At 40.4% G+C, this 18,073-nt stretch overlaps 1 protein-coding gene across 9 annotated transcripts in view; it reads left to right on the top strand.

Annotated features, from left to right (window-relative positions):
- RBMS3 (RNA binding motif single stranded interacting protein 3) overlaps positions 1 to 18,073 on the top strand; it is an 814,140-nt gene that overhangs the window by 237,343 nt on the left and 558,724 nt on the right. For all 9 annotated transcript variants that reach the window (XM_055557071.1, XM_055557072.1, XM_055557069.1 and 6 more), the window contains exon 3: positions 6,849 to 6,907. In XM_055557071.1, coding sequence (XP_055413046.1) covers positions 6,849 to 6,907 — 59 coding nt within the window. The remainder of the gene's footprint in view (positions 1 to 6,848; positions 6,908 to 18,073) is intronic.

The following is an 18,073-nucleotide window of genomic DNA, read 5'->3' on the forward strand; positions in this document are numbered from 1 at the left end:
GTGTGATTAAATACATCAAGAACCTAGGTAATAAAATGCCAAAGATTAAAATAAGATCAACATTAATTATAAATGTAAATCATCCTTTCAGCAAGTAACTGCCTGAGAAGTTTTCTTGTGGAAGGTTTCGACAGTCTAAATAGTAGTATTTTGTTCTGTTTTGTTGTTGTTTTGGGATATTTTTGGCTGTGCTGGATCTTTGTTGTGGCATGTAGGCTCTCTACTGGTGTCATATAGGTTCTAGAGTGCGTGGGTGCAGTGGTTGTGGACTGTGGGTTTAGTTGCCCCATGGCATGTGGTATCTGAGTTCCTTGATCAGGGATTGAACTCCTGCCCCCTGCATTGTAAGACACAGTCTATACTACTGGACCATCAGGAAATTCCCAGTAGTAGTTTCAAGCTGTCACTTGGGATAGAACCTTAACTTCCTTCCACTACTTATCTACTTCAGAGACTGCAAAGGACTAGAGATAGTTCTTCATTGCAGATAACAGCAAGAAAGTTATTGCAAGTAAAGCTTACATTAAATGAGCACTTTCTCTATGCCAACCAGTGTTATCAACACTCTAGGTAAACCCCACTTACCCTCACAACAACCCTATGAAGTAGAGACTATTGCCATCATTTTATAGATTTATAAGTAGATATATACAATTTTAAGTAAATAAATCAATATTAAAAGATTAATTTATATCATGATGGCTTCCCAAGTGGTGCAATGGTAAAGAATCTACCTACTAATGTAAGAGAACCCAGACGTGGATTTGATGCCTCACTCAGGAAGATCCCCTGACGGAGGGCATGGCCAACCACTCCACTATTCTTGCCTGGGAAATCCCATGGACAGAGAGGAGCCTGGCAGGCTACATTCCATGGGATCATAAAAAGTCAGACATGATTTAGAGCTTTTACACTCCACTTATATCATGATAGATGATGAAATGATGCAAAGAGCATATAAGACTTACTTAGCCAATCATATATACTCAGGCTGAACTGAGACTTAAGTCATGGAGGTTGGTCACCACAATATATTCTTTTAATGACTACTCTGCACTGCCCTGAAGGTCAAATATTTGGATTGCCAAAGACATGAAAGTTGATGGAACAAGAAAATTGATATATGTAACTTTTCTATTCTACAAGCTGCACACTACATTATTTAGTTCAGTTCAGTTGCTCAGTTGTGTCCGATCTCTGCAACTCCATAAACTGCAGCAGGCCAGGCCTCCCTGTCTATCACCAACTCCCAGAGTTTACCCAAACTCATGTCCATTGAGTCGGTGATGCCCCCATCTCATCCTCTGCCATCCCCTTCTCCTCCTGTCCTCAATCTTTCCCAGCATCAAGGTCTTTTCCAATGAGTCTGATCTTTGCATCAGGTGGCCAAAGTACTGGAGTTTCAGCTTCAACATCAATCCATCCAATGAACACTCAGGATGCATCTCCTTTAGGATGGACTGGTTGGATCTCCGAGCAGTCCAAGGGACTCTCAAGAGTCTTCTCCAAAACCACAGTTCAAAGCATCAATTCTTCTGTGCTCAGCTTTCTTTAGAGTCCAACTCTCACATCCATACATGACTATTGGAAAAACCATAGCCTTGACTAGATGGACCTTTATTGACAAAGTAATGTCTCTGCTTTTTAATATGCTGTCTAGGTTGATCATAACTTTTCTCCCAAGGAGTAAGCATCTTTTAACTTCATGGCTGCAATCACCATCTGCAGTGATTTTGGAGCCCCCCAAAATAAAGTCAGCCATGGTTTCCACTGTTTCCCCATCTATTTCCCATAAAGTGATGGGACCAGATGCCATGATCTTAGTTTTCTGAATATTGAGCTTTAAGCCAAATTTTCCACTCTCCCCTTCCACTTTTATCAAAAGGCTCTTCAGTTCTTCTTCACTTTCTGCCATAATGGTGGTGTCATCTGCATATCTGAGGTTATTGATATTTCTCCCAGCAATCTAGATTCCAGCTTGTGCTTCATCCAGCCCAGTGTTTCTCATGATGTACTCTGCATAAAAGTTAAATAAGCAGGGTGACAATATACAGCCTTGATGTACTCCTTTTCCTATTTGGAACCAGTCTGTTGTTCTATGTCCAGTTCTAACTGTTACTTCCTGACCTGTGTATAGGTTTCTCAAGAGGCAGGTCAGGTGGTCTGGTATTCCCATCTCTTTCAGAATTTTCCACAGTTTATTGTGATCCACACAGTGAAAGGCTTTGGCATAGTCAATAAAACAGAAATAGATGTTTTCCTGGAACTCTCTTGCTTTTTCAATGATCCAGTGGACGTTGGCAATTTGATCTCTGGTTCCTCTGCTTTTTCTAAAACCAGCTTGAACATCTGGAAGTTCATGGTTTACATAATGCTGAAGCCCGGCTTGGAGAATTTTGAGCATTACTTTACTAGCATGTGAGATGAGTATAATTGTACGGTAGTTTGAGCATTCTTTGGCATTGCCTTTCTTTGGGATTGGAAGAAAACTGACCTTTTCCAGTCCTATGGCCACTGCTGAGTTTTCCAAATTTGCTGGCATATTGAGTACAGCACTTTCACAGTATCCTCTTTTAGGATTTGAAAGAGCTCAACTGGAATTCCATCACCTCCACTAGCTTTGTTCGTAGTGAACAAGTCAAGGCCCACTTGACTTCACATTCCATGATGTCTGGCTCTAGGTGAATGAACACACCATCATGATTACCTGGGTCGTGAAGGTCTTTTTTGTATAGTTCTACTGTGTATTCTTGCCACCTCTTCTTAATATCTTCTGCTTCTGTTAGGTCCATACCATTTCTGTCCTTTATCGAGCCCATCTTTGCATGAAATGTTCCCTTGGTATCTCTAATTTTCTTGAAGAGATCTCTAGTCTTTCCCATTCTATTGTTTTCCTCTATTTGTTTGCATTGAACACTGATGAAGGCTTTCTTATCTCTCCTTGCTATTCTTTGGAACTCTGCATTCAAATGGTTATATCTTTCCTTTTCTCCTTGTTTTTCGCTTCTCTTCTTTTCACAGTTATTTTTAAGTCCTCCTCAGACAGCCATTTTGCTTTTTTGCATTTCTTTTTCTTGGGGATTGAAAAGTTGTTGCTTACCCATGAAAAGACACCAGGATTCTTGGCCTCCGGAGGAGAAGAATTTAATCCGGGGCCAGAGACAAGGCTTGATCGCTCAGAGCTTTTGTGTAATAAAGTTTTATTAAAGTATAAAGGAGATAGAGAAAGCTTCTGGCATATGTATCAGAAGGGGGCTGAAAGAGTACCCCACTGCTAGTCTTCATGTGGATGTTATATAGTCACTAGCAGTCTGTTAATGAAAGAAAGGAATGTCTTAAAACTCAGAATGGCACCAGGCCCCTCATCCATAGATGGATTTGGGGATAATCTTGGCTCCAGAGGATTCATTCAGGGCCATACTTGAATCTTGTAGAAAGGCAGATTACCATACAAATAGTTTCATTTACATAGATTAGGGGAACAATATCTGAGTATAACATAATGTTTTGTCAAGTAGCTTCTTAGCCATTAGGCAGAACTGACTTGAAGACAGAGTCTGGGGTAAATGCATAGTACATTAACATAGCTTAAGACAAACATTTCCATAAGAAAAATGCATTGGTTAGCTCAAGGTTTGAGAATAGTTAACTTCAGGTGAAACTAGGTGTCATTATTGCAACACAGTATTTTAAGAGAAACCTCCTTTTAAATTTGTATAGAGAAGGAAAAATATACCTCTAGTTTGTTTCCTCCTGCCTCTTAAGAGAGATAAAAATGTCTGACACTTGCAGCCTATTTCCTCCGTTTGGAGACCCCTGGCCTTCCTGCCTGTTACCCTCTCAGGATGGTCTTGATCCCTGTCTCCTGTACAATGTCACAAACCTCCGCCCATAGTTCATCAGGCACTCTGTCTATTAGATCTAGTCCCTTAAATCTATTTATCACTTCCAGTGTATAATCGTAAGGGATTTGATTTAGATCATACCTGAATGGTCTAGTGTTTTTCCCCACTTTCTTAAATTTAAGGCTGGATTTGGCAAGAAGGAGTTCATGATCTGAGCCACAGTCAGCTCCTGGTCTTGTTTTTGCTGACTGTATAGAGCTTCTCCATCTTTGGCTGCAAAGAGTATAATCAGTCTGATTTTGGTGTTAACCATCTGGTGATGTCCATGTGTAGAGTCTTCTCTTGTGTTGTTGGAAGAGGGTGTTTGCTATGACCAGTGTGTTCCCTTGGCAAAACTCTATTAGCCTTTCCCTGCTTCATTCTATACTCCAAGGCTAAATTTGCCTGTTACTCCAGGTGTTTCTTGACTTCCTACTTTTACATTCCAGTCCCCTATAATGAAAAGGACATCTTTTTTGAGTGTTAGTTCTAAAAGGTCTTGTAGGTCTTCATAGAACCATTCAACTTCAACTTCTTCAACGTTACTGGTCGGGGCATAGACTTGGATTACCGTGATATTGAATGGTTTGCCTTGGAAATGAACAGAGATCATTCTGTTGTTTTTGAGATTTAATCACTGCACTAAATTCAAAAATGTCATATTCAAGTGCCTACTATTAACTTTCACAAATTATGAGATTTTGATCAAATTACTGATCTTTTAAAACATACTTTCTTCTTCTGCGAAATAGTCATAGATATTTTCAACCCTAGCTGTCTTTGATTTTGTCTTATATATGGTGATGCAGGAGAAGAATGGGTACTAAGTATACAAGTGGCTGAAGCTTCAGGGTTATGTGGGTGAAATCTGCCCAGTTCAGCATTGGACAGCTCCAGCCCAGTTCTACCTGACTTAACAAGGGTGAAGCTTCTAGACGAGAATCATTGCAAACCCCTTCCACTGATCTCATTGCTGTTTCTGTTGTGACCTACCAATAGCTCAGCTCCTATTGGAATGATTTTCAAGGCTATAGGTGATATTATTATAATAACAGTGAAAGTGAGTGAAAGTGAAAGTTGCGCAGTCATGTCCAACTCTTTATGACCCCCGTGGGCTATAAAGTCCATGGAATTCTCCAGGCCAGAATACTGGAGTGGGTAACCGTTCCCTTTTCCAGGGGATCTTCCCAACCCAGGGATTGAACTCAGGTCTCCTGCATTGCAAGTGGATTCTATACCAGCTGAGCCACAAGGGAAGCATTCTCAGCACTATGCTATTTTCAACACTAGAAGTTTAATAAATGACCACTGAAATGCTCCAAAGCATCAGTGATATAGTAAAAGGTGGTTTAAATGCAAAAGAAATATTAAAATGTTTAATATTCATTAAACACAGGATCTTTAATATTTAGCCTATGTTCTTAATACATGGAGTCTTTAATATTTAGCCAATGTTCTTACACTTCCTTGTTGTTGATGTTCAGTTACTAAGTTGTGTCCAGCTCTTTGCAATGGTAGCACACCAGGCTCCTCTGTCTTCCACTATCTCCCAGAGTTGCTTAAATTCACATCCATGGAGTCCATGATGCATTCAATCATCTCATCCTCTGCTGCCAACTTCTCCTTTTGCCTTCAATCTTTCTCAGCATCAGAGTCTTTTCCAATGAGTTGACTCTTCACATCACGTGGCCAAAGTGTTGAAATTTCAACTTCAGCAACCATCCTTCCAATGAATGTTCAGGGTTGATTTCTTTTAGGATTGACTGGTTTGATCTCCTTACAGTCCAAGAGACTCTCTCAAGGGTCACTTCCAGCACCACAGTTTGAAAGCATCAACTCTTTGGTGCTCAGCCTTCTTTATGATGCAACTTTCATAACTGTACATGACTACTAGAGAAACACAGCATTCACTATGCGGGTGTTTGTTTGCAAAGTGATCTCTCTTAGGAACACAAAATTATAGGAACACTTGCCAGAGATTTTCTGACCATACCTGAAATCCTGAACATAATAAACTTAGTCCTTAAATTTGCATTATAACTTATCCATGTCTTATGTTGATCCAGAAGCATCCTTCATGGAATGCTAAAGAAGGACCAGGTTGTAGGAATTATCTTCCTTGTCTCATCATTTATACTTCATAAATGGGCTTGATAAAATTTTCTCATTCCCCTTATCCCTCATCTTTAAAAAAACCTGACAGTAGATTTTCTGATAGAGTTATAAAATAATTAATACAGATATGATGTATCTAGATATGTATGGTAGAAATTTGTTGTAGAGGAAGCACCATAGGTAACCTATATCTTTTGTTATTTACCGCAGATCTTTATTAAGCTTCTGTTACCATGCACTAGGCATGGGGAACACAAAACTCAGTCCTTACCCTGTATTAACTTACAGTAAAATTAATACCATTTTAGTAGTAAAAAAAAAAAAAAAGTCCTATTTGTCCTAGGACCTACTAGGAATGACAGCGTTTCAATGTAACATTCTTGCAAATCCTTCAAGGAAGGTGATTATTCCAGTTCTCATTTTTATAAACGAGAAAGTGGGCTTGGAGAAGTTTTGCTGAACTGCTCAGAATCAGAGAGCTAGCTAAGCGCCAGAGTTGGACACAGGCACTGATCAGTCTGGTTCCAAGTTCTGTGCATTTTTCCATGAATCCACAGAGTATAATTTGCTTTGATCACAATCACACACAATCCCCTCTCAGCCAGCTATGACAGCCTGACAGGTTTATTTTCAAAGGTTCAACCCAGTGATTATGAAGGGAAGGAAGCCCATTCTCGAGCTGTAAAGAGGTGCTGGTGAAAAAAGGTTATCCAGCTGTGAAATGGGGATCCAGAGCTTGTTTGCTTGGTTTATTCCTGCTTAACTGTGTGTGCACCAATGTTCATCACAGTGTTTTAAGTATCTTTAATGAGTTACAATAACATGGATTTTTCTCTCTCTCTCTTTCAGGTATGGAAAAATCGTATCCACAAAGGCAATCCTTGACAAAAACACAAATCAATGCAAAGGTATGTGTCAGGACATCTGTAAGTGAGCTCACACCTGTGTGTTCCACCAATGCCTCCTGCCAGGCAAGGCCTGGGCATCAGCTGCACGAGGATTCCTGTGTACAGTGTATGGCATCCTGTTTATAATGATGCCTGGGCTTTGATCAGTTGCGTTTCTAGTAACATTGCTCATTAATTTTTTTTCATTTACAAACAAAATGAAAATCACAAATCAGAAAAAGTATCAAATTGCTTCAGCGTAAGACTAAATTACCTCCTAACAACTCTGGGTTGTCTGATTTGAATGATATCATTGATGCAAATTGATTTCCTATATAAAAATGAGGAACTCTGGGGAAAACTTTCCATGCCAAATACATTTTCATTTATCTGTTGTTTAAGGCTTTAGCTACATTGTTTGACTAGGAATGGATTTACTGGTGGGCCCATTGTGTCTAAGCCTCAGCTGTAAGCATCTCAAGGGATCTCAGAATTTGTATCATATCAAGGCTTTTTCCTTTTCCTGGAAATATTTCTGAAGTTATTTGACTATATCTGTGGCTCATGTATTTTTCATGTCTGGGAATCCATACTCTTTTAAGGGTGGCATTCATTTATTCATGAAATCTAAATGGTTGTCTTGCTTGACTCAGTTTTTACTGGAAAGTTGGAACGCTTCTTGTAACATGTGTTATTTGCTGTTTCTCTAATCCAGTCGTTTTTATAACACCAGCATCAAGAAATATGTTAGATACAAGGTCATTCTAAACATTGCCCCTCTTTCTCATACAAATGCAATGTATACAAATTTGGGGGACATTTAAATGCTGCAGGTATATCCTGACTTAATTGGAGAATGGTCAGATTCAATTCATCAATTAAAGAAAAAGTGGCATTTCTTTTCTCCTATAAACTCACAAATGCTCTAGGAATTTAGCTACTAGAAGACAAAAAGTGGTAAGACAACATTTCTATCATCTAATAGCTCAATTTCTAGTTGAAAATGAAACTACCAAGAAAACCAAGACACTAATCTTAATATATGTGTTAGGATCCATACACCTAATATATGTGAGAGTATAGCAGAGATGGCTACAATACAGGAATCCACAAGATATGGTGAGAGGAGAATATGAGGATTCCCTTTTGGACAATGAAGTTTGAAAAGGCAGAATGAATGGGCATGGAAAGATTGATGTTCAGGAGGAAGAATTTCAGAATGTAATTGAGCCAACTCACATACCAGAAATAGAAAAATGCCCCAGTAGAGGTATCATTAGAAGGAAGGAAGAGGGTCAGGATTTTGGGGGCATTTTTAGAGTTATCCTGAATGTTTTGAACTTAATTCTCTACATAACTGTTGCCTTTTTTTTTTTTTTTTGAGCAGAAACGATATGATTTTATCTTGAGTTCTGGTTATTTTGCCAAAGCAAGTGAAACCGAGTAACAAAGGGGAGGAAACAGGAGGCAGAGAGAAAACAATGTAGATTTGAAATACATAGATGACCAGGAAAATGAGGAAGGTCCTCCAGGCACGGGTAGAGAAATGGAAAGGGAAGTACCATGAGCTTTCAAATGTAGAATTAGATATTTTCTATGAAGGTGAAAGGACATGGGCAATGAAATTCACATATTGAACTGTTGTGATTGGGAGGAGGGCTGTGTCAGTGACTGAGGCAGGAAGTCCAGAAGGAGTATGAGTGAGTCTTGGGGAGAAGTGCTGAGCTTATGTATCAGATGCCCTGATCTAGAGATCTTGGGGTAGCATCCCTGAGGGAGAGGTCAAGCCAGAGCTACAAGGAAGCTCAGAGTTGTTATGGTTGCCATAACCAAGGGAGTACATAATGACACCAAAGGATCCTTGTAGGGGAGGGGATGGAGTGGGGGCATGATGTAGGCAGCTAAAAACTGAACCTTGGATGATGTATACGTACAGAGTTGGGCCACAACTGTGAGTAACTCTTCACTCTCATCCTGTGGGAAGCATGTGTGTGTGAGAAGCATTAGACTGTTAGTTATATTGCTTCCAGACATACCTGACTGACTGATCCCAAAGTCTTTGGGGTAAAAATATTTATAGGAACAGGCTTCCCTGGTGGTTCAACAGTAAAGAAGCCATCTGCAGTGCAGGAGCCACAAGAGACATGGGTTCAATCCCTGGGTCAGGAAGATCCCCTGGAGGAGGGCATGGCAACCCACTCCAGTGTTCCTACCTGGAGAATCCCATGGACAGAGGAGCCTGGCAGGCTACAGTCCATGGGGTCACAAAAGAGGCAGACACTACTGAAGCAGCTTAGCACACATGCACTCGTCTATAGGAACAATCAGAGACCATTGAGGCATCCACCTCAGGCAGTCAGTTGTATTGATTGAGCCCCACTCAGAAAGGCAGAGGCTTCACAGACAAGTGAGTCCTGCAAACCACAGTGGATCCCATGACATGTCTGATCCAAGGAGTGGTCTATATGAGGGGACCCTCCATTAGGCAAAGGTTTGCTCAAGAGTGCAGGTATCTCTTGTCTGTGTACAATACTGGGGACAACAAAAGCATTGGTTGCTCACCTGGAAAAACTGTATTCTTGTACTGTAATAACGAGGTTTGATGAGGAAGAGGATGTAGCTGAAATGGATTATGCAGTTATATCTTAATTGTGGAGTTCTTGATCTGGACAAATGCTATGGGTATCATTCTCTGAATGCCTAAGACTCCTATCCACATTATCCTCTAACTGCTTATTTAATTGCCTTTGTCTTTCTCCAAAGAGACCTTTTTAGTCAATGAAGACAGGACCTGTGTAATCTAGAAAATGTTATCTTCAGAGCAGGGAATTGCAGGGGAATGTGTCATTGTCTACATGTCTCTGGTTTAAAGTCAACTTTCTCTGTGTGATTTTTAATGTACATATCAGTATAATTTTTCAAATGCTTGTTTTAAACACATAAATATATAAATATTGAGTTTACTATTCCATGCTATTTTTATTCATAAGTGTATGGATGTAAAAAGTAGTTTTGGAGAGTACTTGTCTCAAACATAAGAAGCACTGATAAATTTGGAAGGAGAAAATGGGGGGAGGAAAGGAGAGAAGAAAGGGAGGAACCATCTGGGGACATCCCTGGAGGAGGGTACATAAGGATGATTTTATGAGAGGTAGATCTTTTGTCTTGAGGCTCATGTGAAAAGTTGGGGGCATCATGTAGTCTAAGACTCCAGGAGCCTTTTCTGGCCTCAGTGTTTTGAGCCTGTGGATGGTGGTGATAGCCAAAACTCAACTTTCACCAAGGACATGGTGGGGGCAAGGGGTAGCCTAAAACTAAATCTTAGTTACAGAGAGGTACTACTGCCACGTTCATGTTTGGGGAAAAATACTACTTTAATGATATTTTTGAGTCATATTTAGAGTATTTTGTTTTTCAGAAAAATGGCCCCTAAAATAGTTACAGAGAGAAACTCCTTAAAATTGGAAGTGAGAATGCAATAGCATTTATGGAAAATGGTTTATAGTTGTTGATGTGTGCAAGCAGGTTGCTGAAGTTGGGGGGAAGGTCATTATGACATGTAAGGAGTTGATGGGACCAGACCCCAGAGCAGCACTGAAGTATTGATTTAAATAGCCAAGAATTAGAGCAGGTGTAATGTTGAGAAAATGGACTGATCCTAAAAGTATTTGTGGAGAAATCATAGGAAAGATACCAAGAGTTTGAAGACCATCGGGGACAGGAAGGTGTGTTGGTTATAAACTGTTGAGATGTGAGATTCCAGTTGGAGATTTGAGGTAGGAGGAAAGCCATTCAGAGTTAGGAGCAACAAGGACTCCCCACTTACACATCCAATGAGAAAAGGGGTGGATGGGGGAAAACACGTTTGGGAGGGCTACAAAGGCCCCGTGTCCCCAGGATGAATTAATTAATGATTGGAAAGAGACAAGTCAAAGCAATTCGCAGTGATAGTTTACATCCACTCACATAGCAGACATAACTCGCAGGCCCTTCAGTGCTGGACGCTGTGAAACTGATTCACCCCTTCTTTATCTGTTGTGCTCAGTCACTCAGTCATGTGTGACTCTTTGCTACACTATGGACTGTAGCCCACCAGGCTCCTCTGTCCAAGAGGTTTTTCAGGCAACAATATTGGAGTGGGTTAGGACCATGCTAACTTGGTAGCATCTTTTAAAAAATCAATATGAAAGAGCAATCAGAGATGTACTATGATGTTAGTGATTCTAGTGAGACGTCCCAAATATTGTATTCAGACATATTTTTAAAGATGTTTTATATGCTGATGCTTGCTGCTAAGTTGCTTCAGTCGTGTCCAACTCTGTGTGACCCCATAGATGGCAGCCCACCAGGCTCCGCTGTCCCTAGGATTCTCCAGGCAAGAACACTGGAGTGGGTTGCCATTTCCTTTTCCAGTGCCTGAAAGTGAAAAGTGAAAGTGAAGTCGCTCAGTCGTGTCCAACTCTTTGGGACCCCATGGACTGCAGCCTACCAGGTTCCTCCGTCCATGGGATTTTCCAGGCAAGAGTACTGGAGTGGGGTGATGCTTACCACCCCTGTATTCTCTTTATGAGAGCAAATATAGGAAAACTCTGATTCTAGGGTTTGGAGCATCTACTACTGTTCTACGGCCATTGTTGAGAGGACTGAACTATGGCCCACCATGGGATTGTTTATTAGAGGAAGTTAAATGAAGAATGTAAAATCATGTGTATGGTAAATATGGGGCTATGAAATATTTGCTCATGGTTGGGCTTCCCCAGTGGCTCAGCAGGAAAGAATCCATCTGTGATGCAGGAGATGCAGAAGATGTAGTCCCACGGATGGAAGGATACCCTGGAGCGGGGCATGGCAACCCACTCCAGTGTTCTTGCCAGGAAAATCCCACTGACAGAGAACCCTGGTGGGCTAGAGCCCATAGGGTTGGTTGCAAAGAATCAGGCGTGACTGAAGTGACTGAGCATGGCATAGCACACTGCTCATGGTTACGTCTGGGGTGGGGCCAGAATGCCTGGTGTGAACACTGCCCACTTTGTAGCCTTGTGACCTGTGTTCAGTCTTTCAACTCTGCTGGGTGCCTCAGTTCCCCCATCTATAAAATTGTAACAATAATAGGGCCTGCCTTGATAATCAAATGGGCTTTCCTTGTCACTCAGCTGGGAAAGAGTCCTCCTGCAATGTGGGAGACCTGGGTTCGATCCCTGGGTTGGGAAGATCCCCTGGAGAATGGAAAGGCTACCCACTCCAGTATTCTGGCCTGGAGAATTCCATGGACTATATGGGGTCACAAAGAGTTGGACATGACCAAGCAACTTCCACTTTTCACTTTGATAATCAAATGAGTTAATACATGGATAATGTTCAACAATACCTCATATTGACTGTTTCCATAAAACACTGTGAATATTAAGCAAAAAAAAAGTTTGTATAAAGGTGATAAATTATTATTAACTTTACACTTATCCAAATGTGTTTGTCTTTTCAGGCAAAAACAAAAATAAACAAAAAAAACTAAGCAAAGACAGCTCTTGGAAAAATTAAAGTGGTTTCAATTATTTTTCCAATATTGTGACTCTTTCTGTGATTTCTGGGTAGCACGTAACTATGCTTGTTTATTTTTGCAAAATAACATTAGCTGAGAATAACTGAATACAGAGAGGATGTTACTCTCTGCTTTTTTAGTGAGAAGGTAAAAGAGAGTTCTTCTTAACCATTGCTTTCTTAAGGAAAGAAAGTGAAAGGTGTCTGAGGTAACATTTTAATTGAGTTAATTATTGTTATTGTTTTTACTTTTGGCTTTGATGGGGGCTCATTGCGGGTGCAGGCGTTCTCCAGTTGCAGTGTGAGGTGGCTTCTCCTGTCGAGGCTGCCGACTCAGCAGTTGCTCTGTGGCATTGGGATCTTGTTCGCTGACCAGGGCTTGTACCTGTGTCCTCTGCACTGCAAGGCAGATTCTTAACCATTGGACCACCAGGGAAGTCCTGGGGTGGCTTTTTTAAACAAATCACAAAGGGCCTTGAGCCTGTCATTAGAAATTGAAAATTGGATTTGGTCTTCTTGGAGACACTTGCTTTTTTTTTTTTTTTTTTAATTTTATTTTATTTTTAAACTTTACATAATTGTATTAGTTTTGCCAAATTTTGACTCATTTGCAATGTGGCCTCCCGACTCAGGCTATGCAAACAAAACCAAGTATTATGAAGACAGGATTTATTGATTTTGTTTCTAAAGATATATGAATTCAGTTTTTCATGAGCTGATGAAAGCAAGGTATGAGATGGTGCATGCACTAGTCTCCTTAGAGGTGAAAAGAAAAGGCATCAAAATTAATTTTGAGATAATAAACCAATTGTGGATACGTCCTGTATCTTAGCATCCGAAAGAAAGGTTGTTGTTCCCTCCACACTGCATCACGCACCCCCCCCCCCCGCCCCCACCTCCCCAGGTTCTCTAAGTCTGTAGGGTAGGCAGGCCCAGATAAACACACTCACTCTATTGTGGAAGGGCTCTCGGGGAACTCTTTCAACATAACCCCGCGTTTTCAGGATTGTTCTTTCTTGGGTGGTGGCTGCGGCAGCTTTCATTCTGTATAATATGGCAGCATAAAACAAAACAGTCACCAGCAGGCCCGAATGACCAGAAACTGATGAACAAAGCAGGCCGCAGCTCCAGATGGAGAGTAATGGAAAACAGGCCTCAGTTCATTCAGCCACTCAAACACCGGGACCCAATAAGAGCTATTGCACAAGTCACAGAGATTTGCATGGCTTTGTTTTCAGTTTTTTGTTTTTCCCCATGTGTTTTCCTCCCGGGTCCAGTGTATTTGCTAATTTAAAAAAGTCAAGGGAAATGAAACGAGAGAAGCCATTGAAAACAAGGTGTAAATCTTCCATGAATTGACTTGTCTCTGCCTTTTCCTGCTTTTTAAGTTTGGCTTCCTCCATACCACCCCCCACCCCCGCCAGCCATTTTTTTCCTGACAGGCTATGTGTTTAGAGCAGAGGGAATGAGTAATGGATATTCCATAGAAAGTTTCCATGCTTAATAGCCAAAGGATATAAGAGCCGTGAGAGTGTGCCAAGCATACCGACTTCTAAGAGCTTGAAATACTCCCTTCTTGTCTTTGTTGTCACAGGCTGGTTGAATTATATTTATGGAAGATTATGTTGCCTTTACCATTTCATTGGACCCCTAAAATCAAAGATGAAGACAATAATCCAAAAGTTCTGAAATCATCCGTGAAGTTTATTCATTCTTTATTAAATGAAACCATAAATTGTTATTCTTCTCTAAAAGGAATAATTCTGCATACTCAATTCATTTGTACAGAGAGGGATAGAACCCACCTAGATAGTTTCCGGGAGGGGTGTGAATAAATCCATTTAGCAGTTATAGATTCATAACTGTGTTACCTGCTTTTTAAAAGTATTTCTGGGGACTTCTCTGGCAGTCCAGTGGTTAAGACTTCATCCTCCAATGCAGGGGGTATGGGTTCAATTCCTGGTCAAGGCGCTAAGATCCCCCATGCCTCATGGCCAAAAAGTCAAAACATAAAACAGAAGAAATATTGTAACAAATTCAATAAAGGCTTAAAAATGATCCACCATAGAAAAATCCTTAAAAATGTTACATTTGAATCAGTTCTAATGAGGTGGATGGAACTGGAGCCTATTATACAGAGTGAAGTAAGCCAGAAAGAAAAACACCAATACAGTATACTAATGCATATATATGGAATTTAGAAAGATGGTAACAATAACCCTGTGTACGAGACAGCAAAAGAGACACTGATGTATAGAACAGTCTTATGGACTCTGTGGGAGAGGGAGAGGGTGGAAAGATTTGGGAGAATGGCATTGAAACATGTAAAATATCATGTATGAAACAAGTCGCCAGTCCAGGTTCGATGCACGATACTGGATGCTTGGGGCTAGTGCACTGGGACGACCCAGAGGGATGGTATGGGGAGGGAGGAGGGAGGAGGGTTCAGGATGGGGAACACATGTAAACCTGTGGCGGATTCATTTTGATATTTGGCAAAACTAATACAATTATGTAAAGTTTAAAAAATAAAATTAAATTAAAAAAATGTTGAAAAAATTTTAAAAAAATGTATATAAAAGTATTTCTGGGTAACTAAGTAGGAGGTGGTGTACATGAACAAATTTGGAATTAATCCGTTTTATTTATTATTTAATTTTCTCCCTTACTTACTGATGGGAAGTATTTATATAGCAGGTGGAGAAAGTGTAGGAGATTTGCATTACACCCCATGAACCTGGATGGGGGAATAGATGTTCTATTTTGTTATGTTTTTCAGTAGCCTTGGTGTCAGGTAGCCTCAGCCTTCTTGGAGTGGGGTTTTGGTTCCTAGCCAGAGATTCAGCCCAGGTCATGGCTGTAAGAGTACTGAATCCTAGCCACTAGACCAGTGGTCAGTGATAAGGCCCTGACTCTTTGACTTTGCAGGAAAAAATTCCCACAAAGATGGAAAGTACTGAAGCAAACAAACTATTTATTAGACAGAAAAAAAAAAAAAAAAAAAAAAAACACGAGTATGGTACATGTGGATAGACACACATGTCTATCCAGTCTCCATGGGCAGACTCAGAGGGTCTGTGCCCTTGAAGTGGTTTATGTTACTTTTTGGGGCATTTCTTCCAGTTTTTCTTTTGATTTGCCTGGTTAAAAGTCCATATTTGGTACATCCTGGGATTCTCCCATGTGTGTGCACGCATCTTTTAGCCAAAGTAGATACTACCACAGAGGCCTCTTAGAATCACTCCCCTTTGACTTCTAAGGAGCCTACTGTGCGTGTCATCAGGGAGGTCTCCGGATTGCTAGAATGAGAAATATGTGGTTTGGGCAAGGTCCATCCTCCACTTTTAATTGTCCTGCTATTCTCGTTTTGGAGCTTCTGTCCATGGGGAATGAATCTCCAATCACTTTACTTGGGTTGGGGATGAGCGGGCGTCTACCTCCTGCCTCAGTGTTTGCAGGGTTTGCAGTAGCCCCTACTGAGGGACCAGCCCTAGTAAGTGACACTGACGTGTACCTGGGTGGAATGTGTATGTGTGAGTAGAACCATTTGATTTCCAGAAAAAAGCATACCTACTTCAGGCTGGTCCACCAGGAAACTTAACAAGAAAATGAAGAAGCCCAACACCATGCAAAACCTCTTTTCTAGTACCTGTTGTTCCAAATTCAGTGCAGACTAAAGTAAATGCTGTGAAATTTATGAGTCTGAGAAATTACATCTTAAGAGTCACAGGCTCCTTCACTGGGGTGGAACCACAGTCTCTAGAGCAAGGAGCCCAAAAAGCAAAGTGACTTGAAAAACACATTTATTTCATTTTCAAATATTGGGATTAGGTGAAGTGAAGTCGCTCAGTCGTGTCCGACTCTTTGTGACCCCATGGACTGTAGCCTACCAGGCTCTCCTGTCCATGGGATTTTCCAGGCAATAGTACTGGAGTGGATTGCCATTTCCTTCTCCAGGGGATCTTCCCAACCCAGGGATTGAACCCGGGTCTCCTGCATTGTCGACAGACGCTTTACCATCTGAGCCACCAGGGAAGTAGGTTACCAAAAAAAGATGAAAACGCTTCTATGTAGACAACCGCATTTCCCATTACCCTTCAGGATATGAAGTATGTGATTTTTTCCCTGCACTCCTTTTGTGAATTTTACTTTCATCTAGTCCAGTATTAATTTTTCAGCCAGGCACAGGTGCTCAATATATAAACATATACTGGCTTCCTTTGGTATTGATATTGAGTTTGGTTTTCATTTCAGAAAAAGTTGGTGTAGGAAATTTGGTAATTTCAGTCAGAATTTTCCTATAGGTACCTTTTTATCAATATGGGAAATTTTTATCCTGGGCTTCTTTTGAGAAAATTCCAGTGTTTATCATCTTATAGCCAGACTTAAGAGACAACGCCTCCTTTGAGGGTAAATAGTCACCTTGTGTTGTTTCCAACTTAGCCAGACACCTGAAGTTAAAGACACTTCTCCTGTCAAAAATAATCCTTCCAGGGACTTCGCTGGTGGTCCAGTGGTTAAGATGCCAGGCTTTCAATGCAGGGGCCATGGACTCCATCCCTGGTTGAGGAACTAGGATCCTGTATGCCACCCTGTGATAATCATTCCAAACTTGCTATTCTCAGTTCAGTATATTCAGTATTTTAGAGGGTCCTTTTATGAAAATGATGATGATGTGATGGTGCTGTGTGAACTTTGAGAAGTCTTTGAGATACATGTAAAGCAAAATATCTACTCATGTTCTGGGAGTCATAAAACTGCACATTTTTTCTTTAAGAGTCTTATAGCTCTATGTTTACTCAGTATTTGCTTATAATTACCATGATTATATATATTAGGAAAAAGAAATCTCTCCACCAACATTAATAGGTAAAGTGCTATTTTGAAGTATAAATTTGTATTTGGTATCATTTAGTATCCTTACCTATCTCCCTGTCTGTTTTGCATATGAAGAAATTATTTTATGAATCTGTGTTTCATGAATTGACATGTGTTTATTGAGACTGGCATTTTTTAATTTAATTTAATTTTTAAATTAACTGAAGAGTGGTTGATTTACAGTGTTGTGTTAATTTCTGCTGTATATTACAGTGACTCAGTTATAAGCAAACACACACACACACACATATATATTCCTTGTTATATCCTTTTCCATTGGAGTTTATCCCAGGATATTGAATTTAGTTCCCTGTGCAACACAGTAGGACCTGGTTGTTTATCCACGAGACTGGCTTTGCTTATAGTGAAAAGTGTAAGTACTTAAAGGACTTTTCTTCATACTTTCTGGTGATGGCTGTATGCTAGCCCTCAGGATTTCTCAAGGCCTATAAAGCTGGTGTCTTTGAGGAAAAGTGCATTCCATCAGAGTGGCAGGTGGTGGAATTCATTCTCAGTTGGTAGGTTCTGAAAGGAAAAAAAAGCGTGCCTTTGTTCACCCCTTGTTGTGATGTTCACTCTGTAGCATGGTTTTACAAGTTAAGAGGTAAAGGAAAAAAGCTCAAGATTCTTGCTTCCTTATCTTCCTTAGCTTGGAAACCATAGTAAAAGCATAAAGTAAAGCATAGCTTGTTTACAGGATGGTGAACAGTCATTTGATTTGATGCTTGCCATTGTTCTTATTGACGTAATGACTTCAGTGTCTTTCTTAAA

Source organism: Bubalus kerabau, chromosome 20 (assembly GCF_029407905.1).
Source record: "Bubalus kerabau isolate K-KA32 ecotype Philippines breed swamp buffalo chromosome 20, PCC_UOA_SB_1v2, whole genome shotgun sequence".
Taxonomy (NCBI): Eukaryota; Metazoa; Chordata; class Mammalia; order Artiodactyla; family Bovidae; genus Bubalus; species Bubalus kerabau.